The following is a 17,332-nucleotide window of genomic DNA, read 5'->3' as shown; positions in this document are numbered from 1 at the left end:
TCAAACACCGCTGAGTTCTCCCTGCCGCTCTGAGCAGATAGTGGCAACTGTCAGTCACTTCTGTCTGCTCTGCCCTTCCAGTGCTCATTGAAGTCTATGGAGGGGAGAGTGAAGCTGGCTCAATCAGCTGAGAGGCTGATCCAGGTGCCAGTCCAGGCTCCTGGGTGGATCCTGACCATATACTCACGATCTTTCCCCAGCCTGCACTGGCTCGGTGACGTCAGTCAACAACAGGCTTTAGCCTGAACTGCACTCCTGTGATCCACAGGAGAAGTACAGCCAAACCAGCTTTGGCTGTACTTCTCCTTTTCCAGCCGCCTAACTGGGAAAATACATCATTGTTTTGAAGTGGAATATCGGGGTTATGGCTGCAGCTAGATGAAGAATTTCAGCAGCCGCTGCTCTTTCTGCTAAAGGTAATCTGAGCAGCTGATTAGCTGCTGGATCACTTTTAAAAGCAGTGGGAGGGGCCTGCCCCCCATACCCCTTTCCAGTGGTTCTCAGGCTTACCTGGCTCATCATGAAGCCCGGGAAATGATCCGGTGGTGGTGGCGGCTGGCCATAGAGATTAGCACAGGAAACAAGGCCTCTGCTCATGGCAAATGTAAACAAGGCCTTTTTTTTGGAAAGATTTTTTTATCTGAAGCTTTCCACTGTATAGGAGAGATGTAGGGTCTTATTGACCACAGATCTCTCTATAAAGAGGACCTGTCATGCTTTATTGTGGTCAGAATGGATGTTTACATTTCTTGTGACAGCAATAAAAATTATCAAAAAATAATTAAAAAATAAATAGACAGTCTAAAAAAAAAAAATTCATGCAGTGCGTGAACGCATGCAAAGGTCATGCCAATATATGTAAATGTGTTTGCACCACACATGTTAGGTATCACCATGAACGGTATAGCAAGAGCAATATTTCTAGCACTAGCCCTCCTCTGTAACTCCAAACTGGTAACCTGTAAACATTTAAAGCATTGCCTTTGGTGATTTTTAAGTACCGTAGTTTGGCGCCATTCCCCATGCGGGCACAATTTTAAAACTTTACATGTTAGATAACTATTTATTTGGCCACATAGCTAAGTCCATAGAGTTTGTACATTAATTATATCAGTGTACAGAGAAAAGCCTTTAACAAATGTAAGGTAAAAAATTGTGTTTGAAAAAATGCTGCGCAAATACCATGTGACATAAAAAATTGCACTGAATATATATAATGTTTGTGGGTTCTAGCAAAAAAAATACAGATTTTTACTTGTAAACAAAATGTGACAGAATAGGCTTGGTCATTAGTATATTCCTATGTAATTTTAAGGGGCCATTACATCTGTACATGACTTTCATAACACTCTCCACCCCTAAAATAAAAGTCAGAAATAACAGTTGAGCCACACTTGTATAGTTTTGAAATCAGGAGGGAGCCTGGGTTAAATTTTTGGGATTTAAGATTCCCAAGATCACAAAAGTAAATCACACAAGAAAGTTCTATCAGTTTTTCTTCTGGTTGCTGTTATTGGTTCAAAACACTCTAATGCCCCGTACACGCGGTCGGACATTGATCGGACATTCCGACAACAAAGTCCATGGATTTTTTCAGACGGATGTTGGCTCAAACTTGTTTTGCATACACACGGTCACACAAAGTTATCGGAAAATCCGATCATTCTGAACACGGTGACGTAAAGCACGTACGTCGGGACTATAAACGGGGCAGTAGCCAATAGCTTTCGTCTCTTAATTTATTCTGAGCATGCGTGGCACTTTGTCCATCGGATTTGTGTACACACGATCGGAATTTCTGACAATGGATTTTGTTGTCGGAAAATTTTATAGCAAGCTCTCAAACTTTGTGTGTCGGAAATTCCGATGGAAAATGTGTGATGGAACCCATACACGGGCAGAATTTCCAACAACAAGGTCCTATCACACATTTTCCGTCTGAAAATCTGACCGTGTGTACAGGGCATAATTGAACCCTTGGTGTCTGATTCTAGAGCTAGATAATAAAAATCACTCCTACTCCATGTTAATTTGCCAAGATGATAATATCCAAAATATACAGACACTAAATTTGTATGTTTTAGAAAATACAAAACAATATTAAAATTGAATTCATACAAAGCTTAAAATTCCTATACAAGCAGTGTGCAAATAAACTTAATGTGCAATGGATGCAAATACATTAATAAAAATCTATAAAAAATCAAAAAACGTATTAAATATATTCAAAAATCAGGAGTGGCTATAGGCGTGAAATGTACACCCAGTCTTGCCAACTTTTTCATGTCTGAGTGGGAAGACATGAAAGGAGATCTCAATTCCAGTTTTACAAGATATTTATACTGTAGATGACCTCTTCTTCATATAGGAGGGCACTGAGGGAAGTCTCTGTGAATTTATGAATAAGTTGAATAACAACAATACCATTAGATTGGTGTATAAATTTGATTTAAAGGATTAAATGTTTTGGATATTACTATAATCAAAGGATGATGAAAGACTTAATTCTAAAGTTTTTTCAGGGAAAGAAATATAAATTTCGAACCCCCTATTAATAGTCCCCTCTGGCTAAAAAATATGCAGGTCAGATGATAAAAGTGAGGAGGAAGTGTACTAGTGATTTAGCAATCACAGATATTAAAACAGAGGTTTGTAGATAAGACTTATTGATAAAACCATACAGGATGTATTGATGATCCTAAAAGAACAGTGAATATTTAATATTGGTTCCAGATTTAGCACTTCAATACTGAACATTTATCACAACATGCAGTAATTTTCATTGTTTTGGATTACTTAAATATGAATTAATAACATACATTCAAAGTTTTGTTTACTCCACCAGCATCTATAATCAGGCATTGTGTCTGGACACACTGGCCACAGCACTGACCAGGGACCTTCTGATATTGTTCTCCCTGGAGAAAACAAACACTGTTCAAAAGCAGGTTTATGATGACTTTGGCACTAAACATAATAATGGAAATGGATATTAAATATTACTGGAATAAAACAATTTTTATTATTTTTACCAATTTTGTAACTGCAAGTCAAGATTTTTTTTTATTCAACCTAAACGTGAACCGCAGGAGATGGAAATATGATCAATCTATGATCAATGTATTTTCATTTGCTAAAAGCAGAAGAACGCCAACCTGCCCTGACAACACTCCACAGAAAGTGGATGGTTCATAGGATCTGAATGCTGCTTTTGGGCCAGCATGGCTTAGCCCTCTAGAGTAAAACCATGTATAAACTCCTTATTTTTCAGATTTTTCATGGAAATAGGACATGTAGATTTGTTATGTTTAACCACTGGTCCCACCAGCCTATTGTCAAAGGACGGCTTGGTGGGACCTTTGTCGTTCTAGATGGATGTCATATGACGTCTTCCCAGAACAGGCCGCGCTGCGGCGCTATCTGTCACCGGCTGTGCCTGAAGACTGATCAGTGTAACAACCCACTGCTGGTACCAGGTGATCGCTGTGACCATTCACAGCAGATCACATGATATTTGTACACAATGAATGGCTTTGATTCATGCCATTCATTGTGTGCAATTGTGTTGCCAGCTATGAGTGGTAACAGTGGTTACATGGTACACACAGGGCCAATCACAGCCCATCTGTCCCATGTGATTTGCTGTGGCCAATCATAGCTAATCACAATAATTCACACTGAATGAATCCATTTCATTCAGTAAAAAATGGTTTCTTATACCATAGAAAAAAACCTTGATCACTTCTCTAGACTAGTACAATGTTACTATGATAACACTATATTGCTCTAGTCGCAGTGTGTTAAAAAAGAAGAGTAATAAAAAAAGAAAGTAATAAAAGTTAAATTGAATTGTTTAAAAAGGCCATGCTGTAATTCATAATAAATTCACATAGGTTATTTTTTGGGCTTCTTCAAGTCCACCTTACATACTCTAATTATATTGTGTCGTTGTTCCCAAAGCCATACACCATAGAAGTCAGGGTTTCAATACACTGCAATAATGATCAAGCAGTTTGGAATAAATAGCTCTATAATGTCAGACTGTATCTGTGATGTAATACAATATTAGAGAATCCACAGATGGCCAGGTATCAATAAAATTGCAGATAGATAGATAGATAGATAGATAGATAGATAGATAGATAGATAGATAGATAGATAGATAGATAGATAGATAGATAGATAGATAGATAAACTTCACTTTAACTTACAGCTTGGCAGTCCTTAGCACTCACGTGCTCACATGTCTTCTTTACTGCTAAAGTTAAAAATTGTCCATTTGCCTTCTTACAGTTATAAACTGTACAAATGTCGCTAGGTTCAGGTAAGGTTTGTCCATCCTTTCAAAGAAAAAGTAGTAGTTACACAGAGACTCAAACCAGTTTTACACAATGCATTTTAATGATATATGCATTCCTATTTATAAAAATAGTTTATTTTATGTTAATTTCCAGTGTGATACCTCATCTGTAAGGTTTCATTGCATTATCAGTTATAGTGTACGTGAAGCCAAACATTTTTTTTTCTAGCTTTGGATAGAGTGGCTCCTGTTTTCCTTTGTCTCCTGTGAGATCAGAAAGTGAGAGGAGCAGTGCTGCACCCGAGACATCGCTAAAGCATTAACAGGAGTCAGGTAAGTGTAAAACAGGTTTTAATAAATGTTTTTAACCGCTTCAGCCCGGACAATTTTACCCTCTTCCTGACCAGAGCACTTTTTGCGATTCGGCACTGCGTCGCTTTAACTGACAATTGCGCAGTCATGAGACGTTGCTCCCAAACAAAATTGACATCCTTTTTTCCCACAAATAGAGCTTTCTTTTGGTGGTATTTGATCACCTCTTCGGTTTTTATTTTTTGCGCTATAAACAAAAAAAGAGCAAAAATTTTGAAAAAAAACGCAATATTTTTTACTTTTTGCTATAATAAATATCCCCCAAAAATATATAAAAACACAATTTTTTTTTCTCAGTTTAGGCCGATATGTATTCTTCTACATATTTTTGATAAAAAAATCGCAATAAGCGTATATTGATTAGTTTGCGCAAAAGTTATAGCATCTAAAAAATAAGGGATAGTTTTATGGCATTTTTATTATTAATTTATTTTTTACTAGTAATGGCGGCGATCTGCAATATTTATCGGGACTGTGGCATTATGGCGGACAGATCAGACACTTGTGACACATTTTTGGGACCATTGGCATTTATACAGCGATCAGTGCTATAAAAATGCACTGATTACTGTAAAAATGTCACTGGCAGGGAAAGGGTTAACACTAGGGTGTGATCAAGGGGTTAATTGTGTTCCCTAGTGTGTGTTCTAACTGAAGGGGGAGGGGACTGTGTAGGGGAGATGACAGATCGCTGTTCATACTCTGTATGAACAGCGATCTGTCTCTTTTCCTCTCAGAGAACCGGAATCCCAGATCCCGGTTCTCCGTGTGTCAGCAGCGATCGCGGGAGCCTGGCGGGGATCGTGACCGCCGGGCACTCGCATTGGCTCCGGGGGCGAGCAGCGGGCGCGCCCCTAGCGGCCACAGGGTGAAGCGACGTAACATAATGTTGTTTCGCCCAGCCATGTCATTCTGCCACAGTAAAACTGCGGCGGCAGGCCGGCAAGTGGTTAAAGCATTAAAGCACTATTGAATTTTTAGGAGTGGTGCAGCACTGTTTTTCACATATATAGATGTATACGACTGTTATGCCCTGTACACACGGTCGGACATTGATCGGACATTCCGACAACAAAATCCATGGATTTTTTCCGACGAATGTTGGCTCAAACTTGTCTTGCATACACACGGTCACACAAAGTTGTCGGAAAATCCGATCATTCTAAACGCGGTGACGTAAAACACGTACGTCGGGACTATAAACGGGGCAGTAGCCAATAGGTTTCGTCTTTTATTCTGAGCATGCGTAGCACTTTATGCGTTGGATTTGTGTACACACGATCGGAATTTCCTACAACGGATTTTGTTGTCGGAAAATTTTATAGCAAGCTCTCAAACTGTGTGTCGGAAATTCCGATGGAAAATGTGTAATGAAGCCCACACACGGTCGGAATTTCCGACAACAAGGTCCTATTACACATTTTCCGTCGGAAAATCCGACCGTGTGTACAGGGCATTAGAGTGACAGTGAGTGATTGCAGCAACTCTGTAATTACACTGAGCAAAATTATAAACGCAACACTTTTGTGTTTTCCCCTATTTATCATGAGCTGAACTTAAAGATCTACGACTTTTTCTATGTACACAAAAGGCCTATTTCTCTCAAATATTGTTCACAAATCTGTCTAAATTGGTGTTAGTGAGCACTTCTCCTTTGCCGAGATAATCCATCCACCTCAAAAGGTGTGGCATATCCAGATGCTGATTAGACAGCATGATTATTGCACAGGTGTGCCTTAACCTGGCCACAATAAAAGGCTACTCTACAATGTACAGTTTTACTGTATTGGGGGGTCCAAAAACCAGTCAGTATCTGGCGTGACCACCATTTGGATCAGGTTGTTGATTGTGGCCTGTGGATTGTTGGTCCATTCCTCTTCAATGGCTGTGCGAAGTTGCTGGATATTGGCAGGAACTGGAACACTGTCGTATACGCCGATCCAGAGCATCCCAAACATGCTTAATGGATGACATGTCGGTAAGTATGCTGACCATGTAAGAACTGGGAAGGTTTTCAGATTCCAGGAATTGTGTACAGATCCTTGCAACATGGGGTCGTGCATTATCATGCTGCAACATGAGGTGATGGTCATGGATGAATGGCAGAACAATGGGCCTCAGAATCTTGTCACGCTATCTCTGCGCATTCAAAATGCCATCAATAAAATGCACCTGTGTTTGTTGTCCATAGCATATGCCTGCCCATACCATAACTCCACCGCCACCATGGGCCACTCGATCCACAACGTTGACATTAGCAAACCGCTCACCCACAGGATGCCATACACACTGTCTGCCATCTATCCTGTACAAAGAAAACCGGGATTCATCTGTGAAGAGAACACCTCTCCAAAGTGCCATATGCCATAGAATGTGAGCATTTGCCCATTCAAGTCAGTTACAACGATGAACTTCAGTCAGGTCAAGACCCCAATGAGGACGACGAGCATGCAGATGAGCTTTCCCGAGACGGTTTCTGACAGTTTGTGCAGAAATTCTTTGGTTATGCAAACCGATTGTTGCAGCAGCTGTCCGGGTGGCTGGTCTCAGAGGATCTTGGAGGTGAAGATACTGCATGTGGAGGTCCTGGGCTGGTGTGGTTACACGTGGCCTGTGGTTGTGAGGCTGGTTGTATGTACTGCCAAATTCTCTGAAACGCCTTTGGGGATGGCTTATGGTAGAGAAATGAACATTCAATTCAAGGGCAACAGCTCTGGTGGACATTCCTGCAGTCAGCATGCCAATTGCATGCTCTCTCAAAACTTGTGACATCTGTGGCATTGTGCTGTGTAATAAAATTGCACATTTTAGAGTGGCCTTTTATTGTGGCCATCTTAAGGCACACCTGTGCAATAATCATGCTGTCTAATTAGCATCTGGATATGCCACACCTGTGAGGTGAATGGATTATCTCGGCAAGTGCTTGCTAACAAAGATTTAGACAGATTTGTGAACAATATTTGAGAGAAATAGGCCTTTTGTGTACATAGAAAAAGTTGTAGATCTTTAAGTTCAGCTCATAATAAATTGGGGCGAACACAAAAGTGTTGCATTAAAATCCCTGATGATGTCAGAACGTACTGATGAAACTGGTCGGATTTACCATGCCACTTCCGCTTGCTTCGCAGCTTCGTAGCTATGTTCTTTGTTTGATTGTCCGCATAGACCCACACGTGGCTCATGTGGTTTTTTTAGCCTGTTTCAATAAATTTTTGGCTTATTTCATGATGGGAGCCTTCCATTCATTTTCTTCCCATTTATGGCACTAATGGTCTTCAATGACCAATCTTCATCTGAGGGTTTATCTAAATCTATCCAGTGTCCATGCAGTCACAGCGTTCCTGATTTCCAGCACCTAGACAAGCCGTGATCGTGCAAACCTTTTTGGCATGTCTATGAAGCGCTTTTGACTCCTGTAATGGGAGTCACCACAATCTGGTGAGTAGGCTGTGTGGCCGGTGATAGTGGTGGATTACTGTTCCCTTGATGTTTCCCGAATACTAGGAGGATTTATCCAGAGGTTTTGAGAATTTACATCCATTTTTGAACACTTTGTTTTTAAATTTTGATTTTTTGCTTTCACTGCTTGATATTTCAACACTTTCCAATGCTTTTTGACTGGACTCTAGCCGAATGCTATATATGGTTGTCACTATTGACACAATATTTCCTACATCTTTGTGATTATCACTTTTCACTTGCATTTTATTTTCATTTTTGTGATTGTTGTTTATATATTTGCACTCTAAAGGGAGCGCGGTTTGTAATTAACTCGTTAATTATTCTGTTTTCACTTACACTTATAACATGCTGCTCCTAAAATAATTTAAATTCACCAGTTTCCACTTGCACAGGCTGGTGGTTTTTCACCATTCATAATGCATTATCAATGTTCATTTACTTGACTGCTTATAGAGCAATGCACATCACCCCACAAGAAGGCTGACTTGACACTAATATATTGCCCTAATACATACTTTTACAGTATTTTTATGTTTATTGGTAACTGGAGGTGGAGACAACTATCAGGGCAGCCATAATCCCTGTAAAGATATTTATTATCACAGTTTTTGACCTATTTGCCCCTAAAGATGGTTTATGTATCCAGTCATTGTAGTTTTACACAACCTTTACACCTTTGATTGACCATACCCTTTGGTTTGCAACTTACATGTTTACTGTATGTAAAGCACCAAGCAAATACAAATATTATGGAATAAAAAACATTATAGTTTTTATTTGAAGAGTTAACTAAAAATACCTCTAGGGTTGTAAACACTCCATTAGCTGTAGTGAACACGCATGATCTCTGGACACAGGTTCCACAGCACTGATTGGGATCAGTCTGGTATATATAACCCTGGTGATACACAACCATAAATATGAACTTCGCATTGTTGAATAACAATGTATTAATAAAAAAACAAAATATTAGGAGTCCTCTATAAAAAACATTCTAATCAGTTGGTAGCAAAAAGGCAATAAGCGCTTATTCACACTGGTATGTAATACACCACACTGTGTGCATTTTTGTGTGTTGTGGTGTGGAGTACTGTATTAGGGAACCAATTCAAAATAAATGAATTGTGATGCACTTTATCATATGAAAATAAAGTTCCTGCTGTAGTTTTTTTTTTTTTTGCAGTGCAGCATACCCCAACACACATTGTGACTGGTCGCCCAATGCACAGCTAGCCAATGAGTGTCTGATTCCCTTAACAGGAAAGGCTGCCAATACTCTAAGGGGTTTATTCCTAAATTTACCCCTAAAAGGAGACAATTACATTGGGGCACATGCTTATGTTTTTTTCTTTTTTTTTTTTCTTAGACTTTAAAGCTGAACTCAAGGCAAACAGTAAAAGCAGAGCTTCACCCAAAAAAGGGAAGTTATGCTTTTCCGGCTCCCCCCCCCCTCTATTACCTTTGTTTGTTTTTTTCTGGGAGGGGGTACCACTTCCGGTTGGATCGCTGTGGCAGATTTTCCAGAGGTTCTCCTCACCCCTCCTTGCCTGCAGTCTTCCGGGACACGTCACAGGTCCCAGAAGGCTACGGGACCATTCACAAAATGCAGTGCAGCTGCTGCCCACAGTAACAAGTTAGCGCCAGGGACCAAAGACCAGGGAAGAACTGGCTCAGGTGTCCTTTTGTAAAAGTCAGCATTAGCATCTAACCCCTCCTTACTCTATATAAAATGATATACAATACATGTCTTTAGATATAATTTAACATACTTTTTTTCGCAGTGGAAGAGCACCTTATATAACCTCTAGTAACTGACATTTTTATGAACTACAAATCTGTTCCCACCCCTGGCACATCATCTCGATGGACAGCACAGCATACAAAGGGCAGTTATAAATCTTCATGGCACAATAGAATCTAAAGAGGAAGGAGCTTAGAGCCCAGTTGATGTCCAGGAGACCAAGCTACAACTTTCATGCTCCTGTATTAAACCAGGGGGATGACTCAATTGGACAAAGCTGTGCACCTGCCTGTCAATACATAAGTGAGGGGGGGGGTGGGCTTGCAGGCAGGGAGTGCCTGATTGAGACATGCCAGTAAATATATTGCATAGCCAAACAAGACTCATTGGGTCTGGGGACCAAAGGGCAAAAAGAGAATTTCTTGCATATTAGTGACAGTATACCTACAACTGAAAAGAGTATGGAAAACTGGCCCACCATTGTACTAGTTCTGTTTTAGGTGTACAGACAGAGTGAGCAAACTGTAAACAATATTCCAGCAACAAAAGTGGACAGACTCTGCAGTAAAAATATCAGTGATGACCCAGCAGGACTGCACTGGCAGGTTGTTTTATGTTATACACAGTAATGTATTACTGACAGAAAGTGCCCCTGCTGCTCTAAACCCTGACCTATGCTGGCTATGTGGAAATCCATCAACACATACACATTACTCACTGTATATATAATTGCAGCGCTGACAACCTTTGTTTCTAGCTCTATGTGTATTATACAGTACATAGGTTGTGTTAGTGCCATCTTGTGGACAATTGAGAAAGTGCAATACGTTTACGTTTCATGATCAAGTGAAATGACATGGAAGTGATTCATTGTTTACTTTGGAACTTTAGCTCTGACCCACCCACAATGCTCCTGGACAAGGTGAGAACTGAACTGTATTGTTGGAGGATATAAAAGGGTAAGGAGCGGCCATCTTAGGTCTCTTGTTCCTGAGACGCGTGGCCTGCCAGCAGAACCCTGTGGGTGTGTGTGTCCTACAGGGTTGCGGCCTACTTTGCGAAGGAGCGGAGCAGCCACAAGGATCTTGCCATCGCATCACAGCGTGCTGGAGCAGCCGAAGTGATTGTTCCGGAGACCCGTGGGGAGATAACCGAGGACTCCTGGTCGCTTGTGAACGGAACAATGTGACGGCATGGTGGTGTCTCGATACAGACTGAGAACTGCTGAAATGGAGACATCCATCTGCCCGGATCCCGTGTGGTGAGAGGGTTAACACCCAGAAGTTTGTTTAACTACTACATACACAGTTAGAACTGTTACAGAGTGTTGCTGGGACTGATAGTCCCATGGAACAAGTTAAGTTGGAGAACTTTACATCTGAATAGACTCCAGTATTCAAGTACGGATGCTAGATGTCTGGTTTCTTCATATAAGAACACTTAGTCAATCTGCTGGATTACAATTGTTTTAGTGTGTCATATTACACTGCACAACACCCAGGAGGAACCCTTTCTGGATTACAATTATAAAAGCTAGCGAAGACTGAAGACGTCAGGACTACCTTTTCATTGCAGGGCCCTGCATTTAGTTACAAAGGATAGTGACTTTAAGGTCTAGAGCAGGGGGAGCTTCCGGGTACAATTATATATAATAAGATATATTTGTGTCTGTTACTGATTGTCACAATCATTTCTTATACTGTTACACTATGTTGGTGTGATAGTATAGTCATTGTAATAATTCTTTATATAAATATATTATTTACCCAAAGAAAGAAGTTATTTTTGGTTATTACTGAAGTTTGTGTGCAGTGTTGTCATTTCTCCTGCAGGTGGAGCTACTAACACCCAGGTAGAGGTAACTATAACTGTAAGTGCATATTGTGAGTTAAAGTTGATATTCATATAATTACAACACTGCACTACATTTGTGTCAAGGGGATTGAACAATTTAAGAAGGGTGAAGAGCATAGAGGACAGGCCCGCTTAAACCAGCAGCTCCACCGAGAGTTATTGCTACATAATATAAACCCAATCAGTGGAGCTGGAGATTCTTTTAACTGTGTTTCTGGATGCTCCTTCTTTCAGGCATTTGCCCTTTTCCTCTGTATTGCTTTAGCTATTATTTAACAGCGAGCTTTAATTTTCACAAAACTAACAAACTGTTTGAATTTCTTTGCAACTTACAAGTCCACAGTCCTTTGCACTGGTGTAAGTGCAGGTCTTTGTCACTGAAGATGTCAAAAATTGTCCATTTATATTTTGACATGTAACAGTGGTGCAATTGTTATCAGATTTCCAATTTTCACTTTCCTAAAAATAGGAAAAAAGAGAATAAAGTGATTAATATGAAAGTCTCTGCTAGTTTGGCTTTATAAATTAAGCCAAAGTGCACCTGTCAGTTGCTTTTTGAGGGCTGCCGTTTTGTGACCTAAACAGATTCCAAATGTTTCCTAACATATACAGTATCTCACAAAAGTGAGTACACCCTTCACATTTTTGTAAATATTTTATTATATCTTTTCATGTGACAACACTGAAGAAATGACACTTTGCTACAATGTAAAGTAGTGAGTGTACAGCTTGTATAACTGTGTAAACTTGCTGTCTCCTCAAAATAACTCAACACACCATTAATGTATTAACCGCTGGCAACAAAAGTAAGTGAAAATGTCCAAATTGGGCCCAAAGTTTCAATATTTTGTGTGGCCACCACTATTTTCCAGCACTGCCTTAACCCTCATTGGCATGAAGTTCACCAGAGCTTCACAGGTTGCCACTGGAGTCCTCTCCCACACCTCCATGGCGACATCACAGAGCTGGTGGATGTTCGAGACCTAGCGCTCCTCCACCTTCCATTTGAGGATGCCCCACAGATGCTCAATAGAGTTTAGGTCTGGAGACATGCTTGGCCACTCCATCACCTTTACCCTCAGCTTCTATAGCAAGGCAGTGATCGTCTTGGCGGTGTGTTTGGGGTCATTATCATGTTGGAATACTTCCCCACAACCCAGTCTCTGAAGGGAGGGGATCATGCTTTGCTTCAGTATGTCACAGTACATGTTGGCATTCATGGTTCCCTCAAGGAACTGTACCTCCCCAGTACCGGCAGCACTTATGCAGCCCCAGACCATGACACTCCCACCACCATGCTTAACTGTAGGCAAGACACTTGTCTTTGTTCTCCTCACCTGGTTGCCGCCACACACGCTTGACACTATCTGCACCAAATAGGTTTATCTTGGTCTCATCAGACCACAGGACATGGTTCCAGTAATCCATGTCCTTAGTTTGCTTGTCTTCAGCAAACTGTTTGTGGGCTTTCTTGTGCATCAGCTTTAGAAGAGGCTTCCTTCTGGGACGACAGCCATGCAGACCAATTTGATGCAGTGTGCGGCATATAGTCTGAGTACTCTCAGCCTGCAGCAATGCTGGCAGCACTAATACATCTATTTCCCAAAGACAACCTCTGGATATGACGCTGAGCACGTGCGCTCAACCTCCATGGTCAACCATGGCGAGGCCTGTTCTGAGTGGAATCTGTCCTGTTAAACTGCTGTATGGTCTTCTTAGTCATCGTGCTGCAGCTCAGTTTCAGGGTCTTGGCAATCTTCTTATAGCCTAGGCCATCTTTATGTAGAGCAACATTGCTTTTTTTCAGATCCTCAGAGAATTCTTTGCCATGAGGTGCCATGTTGAACTTCCAGTGACCAGTATGAAAGAGTGAGAACAATAACACCAAATTTAACACACCTACTCCCCATTCACACCTGAGTCCTTGTAACACTAACGAGTCACATAACACCGGGGAGGGAAAATGGCTAATTGGGCCAAATTTGGACATTTTCACTTAGGGGCGTACTCACTTATTGCCAGCAGTTTAGACATGGCTGTGTGTTGAGTTATTTTGAGGGCACAGCAAATTTACACTGTTATACAAGCTGTACACTCACTACTTTACATTGTAGCAAAGTGTCATTTCTTCAGTGTTGTCACATGAAAAGATAATAAAATATTTACAAAAATGTGAGGGGTGTACTCACTTTTGTGAGATACTATATAAACATTGCATTATCATCTTGTCTCCCAGCTGTGGTTTCAATTGACTTGCCAGGTAAAATACAAAATCACAAAGAACCCCAAAGAAGCTCTAGTGGACCCACAGAAAGAAGAACAAATAGTTTTTGGTATTATGGTTGGGCACCAATAGATTTCTGGGAAATCTTTCTGCAGTTTGTTCATACATCCTACCAAAAAGTTCCAAAAAGTTTTCTTTTCAGAAAGCAGACCTTCCAGGTGGATTGTAAACTTTTGCAGGAGAAGGCGTTTATTAATTTCATATATTTTTGATATATGCGTCCCATCAAGATATTGTAATTACCAACAGATGAAGTTGATTCTAAAGCTGGCCATAGATGTACAAACTTAAATAAGCGACCAGTTTTTCTGCTGGAAAAATCTGAACACTGTTCACAAAATGCCCATATTTTTCCATTTTCAATTCGATCTTTCAGTCAATGTATTGTATATTGAATATATATAAAACTGTGCATATTGCCAATTTAAATGTACATATCCTAATTACTACAGCCACACTCTAAAAGCATAAAAAAATACAAATGCATAACACACAAATAAATGTAAAAAAATATTTGTGCTGTGTTTGTCTAATCAATCCAACAAATAACTAAAAGTGAATCAAACACAATTATAAACTGTGTGCCTCCAAGAATCACCTAATAATTAGGTGAAATCTATTATAAGTTCCATAAATATATATTAAGTGTCCAAAAAGTGTCTCTCTACTTCTAAAAAAACCTTGTCCTTGAATTCCACAGGAATATTCAATAATCAAGTGATGAGTAAACCCACCACCACCAAAAGGCTGTCTGTTTGCCGGTGGTGGGTTCACTTGTCACTTGATTATTGAATATTCCTGTGAAATTCAAGGACAAGTTTTTAAAAGTTGAGAGACACTTTTTGGACACGTAATATATTTATATGGAACTTATAGTAGGTTTCACCTAATTATTAGAGGATTCTTGGAGATACACCTTTTATAATTGTGTTTGATTCACTTTATTGTTATTTGTTGGATTGATTAGACAAACAGCGCAGCTGGTACTTGGTTTTGATCAAGGAAGAACTGGCCTGGGTGGGGACAGGACTGGATCCTTGGACAGGTAAGTGTCTTGTTTAAAAATCAGCAGCTATAGTATTTGTAATTTATTCCTAGGGTGACCACTTTAATTATGGTGGTCAACCAAACTCATGTGTAATAGATTGCACAGTTTCAGGCGATAACTACATAATTAAAGTGGTTTTAAAGGCAGAAGTTTTTTTTTACCCTAATGCATTCTCTGTATTACTGTAAAAAAACCTTGCCCAATCTTGATCAAGCGCTGTGCCCGAGAGCACCATCTCTCTCTGCTCTCTCTCCTCAATTGACAGAAAGGCAGCAGAAGGTTGCTGTTAATCACAGACAGTGAGCAGAGACCTGGAGGCAGGGCCAAGCCACGCTCTGCGTGTCAATGGACACACAGTGTGCAGCTTGGGATTGAGCAAGTGACTTGCTATGGGGGCACTCAGCTGGAGAAAGAGCCAGAAGTACCAGCGGGGGACCACAGAATTGGAGGATCAGGGCTTCTCTGTGAAAAATCAGTGCAGATAAGTATGACACGTATGTTATTTTAAAAAAGTAGGTTTACAGTCACTTTAACTGATTGACAGAAATCGTTTTTTTATATTGTCTAGATAATCTGAGAACATGAATGAATTTTTGCAAATTCCCTTGCAAAGTGATCAGCCTTTTTGCATTTATTAAATCAACCCCAATGTGTTACCGTACTTTTAGGAGTATGGTCTTTCCATCTGGAGTTATGTATACGCAAGATGTTGGAACACATTTTCCACAACACTGCTCAGGGAGTATTTGATACTGGTAACCCTGGAAGGCAAACATGGTAATGTTAATTACATCAAGAAACTGAAAAGCATCACTGATATGTCACATAAAAGACTAACATTTTAACCATATAGAGCTGAGCAGTTGTATTATGCTAATAAGGAGAAAGCTGCTAGTGTCACTGTGGTACACTCAGGGACTGATTTATGATATACTCTATGTAGCTAGCATAGAGCTGATGCTCTGAGTAACCAATCAAGCATTATCTGTGATCATCAGTTGAGTTTTCATGTTTTTTTTAATCATGTTTGTACTTCTGCATCACTGTAGATATTTTTTCCTAACTGCGCTATGTAGTAAACTTGTAACTAGGGATGAGCCGAACACCCCCCGGTTCGGTTCACGGCAGAACATGCGAACAGGCAAAAAATTTGTGCGAACACCATTAAAGTCTATGGGACTCGAACCTGAAAAATCTAAAGTGCTAATTTTAAAGGCTAATGTGTAATGGCTAGCTGGAGGCTAGCCTGTATTTGTGGGAGGAGTCTGAGGGCTATTTAAGCCTCCTCCTCTGTCAGGCCAGGGCTCGTCTGCGTTTCTGGGCTCAGAAGGGGGTGGGGCCGACACGTCACTTCCAGGTCCTTGCTGAGCCACGGTCGGCTGCAACCATGGTGGCGGTACCTCTTTCGGTGCTCACACCGGAAATTCCGCCTGCCACCCACCTTGTTACCTCTGGGTACATTCCCCCCCCGCGCTTTTCCCGGTGTTGCGGGGGGGGGTCGATCGGCCGCCCACAGTTCCTCTTATTCTCCCTGGGTTGGTCCAGCCCGCTTCTCCCGGTGTTGGGGGGGGTTTTCACTGCCTGCTGCCCGCCTCCTCTCCCCCGCCCGCCTCCTGTCAGTGCACATCTAACTCAATGAGGGAGCCGCCCGCCGAGGGTGGATAATCGGCCGCCAGCTCCTCTCTCCACATGAACATCTGCTTCATGTGGGAGCCGCCAGGTTCTCGGGTGTTTGCGGGGGTGTTAGCCTCCCGCCTCCTCTCCCTGTACATTTCCAGTTCCACAAGGGAACCGCCTCCCGGGGGGATGGATGGGGGCGATCGGCCGTCCAGCAGCTACTTTTTCCTGGGCAGATCCAGCAAAAGGGGGGGCTTCCCACAGTGGTCCCGCCCGCTTCTCCCGGCATTCCCGCCGGGGGGGTTGTCAACCGCCCGCCAGCTCCTCTCTCCTCATTCCGATCCAGCTCCACGAGGGAGCCGCCCGCCGGGGGGGAGGTGATCGTCCACCCCCCCGCAGCTCCTCTCTCCCCATGCAGATCCAGCTCCACGAGGGAGCCGCCCGCTGGGGGGGGAATCGTCGTGCCATGGGAGCTGCTCTACCACTTCTCCGGGGGTTTACATGAGGGGGGGTGATTCGGCCGCCTGTCAGCTCCTCTCTCCTGCTCAGAGTTGGCTCCATGAGGGGGCCACCGGTGTTCTGGGGGGGATTCGGCCGCCCGTCAGCTTCTTTCTCCTCACATCGCTGCAGTCAGATACGCAATAGGGACATATG

At 41.6% G+C, this 17,332-nt stretch overlaps 1 protein-coding gene and 1 long non-coding RNA gene across 2 annotated transcripts in view; both read right to left on the bottom strand.

Annotated features, from left to right (window-relative positions):
* Positions 1-2,816: 2,816 nt before the first annotated feature.
* On the bottom strand, positions 2,817-9,114 carry LOC141112982 (uncharacterized). The gene is made up of 3 exons (XR_012236685.1): positions 8,934-9,114; positions 4,212-4,340; positions 2,817-2,918 (listed from the first exon to the last, which is right to left on the bottom strand). It is a non-coding gene; the product is annotated as an uncharacterized lncRNA (long non-coding RNA).
* Positions 9,115-10,258: 1,144 nt separating this feature from the next.
* The window catches only part of LOC141111714 (intestinal mucin-like protein), an 86,181-nt gene continuing 79,107 nt past the window's right edge, over positions 10,259-17,332 (bottom strand). The window contains exons 4-6 of the mRNA XM_073603858.1: positions 15,724-15,822; positions 12,063-12,188; positions 10,259-10,267 (exon numbers count right to left, since the gene is read on the bottom strand). Of these exons, the coding sequence (XP_073459959.1) occupies positions 10,259-10,267; positions 12,063-12,188; positions 15,724-15,822 (234 nt within the window). The remainder of the gene's footprint in view (positions 10,268-12,062; positions 12,189-15,723; positions 15,823-17,332) is intronic.

Source organism: Aquarana catesbeiana, linkage group LG11 (genome assembly GCF_042186555.1).
Source record: "Aquarana catesbeiana isolate 2022-GZ linkage group LG11, ASM4218655v1, whole genome shotgun sequence".
Lineage (NCBI taxonomy): Eukaryota > Metazoa > Chordata > Amphibia > Anura > Ranidae > Aquarana > Aquarana catesbeiana.
The sequence above is the reverse complement of the archived record's forward strand: the minus strand, read 5'-3'. Positions and strand labels throughout refer to the sequence as shown.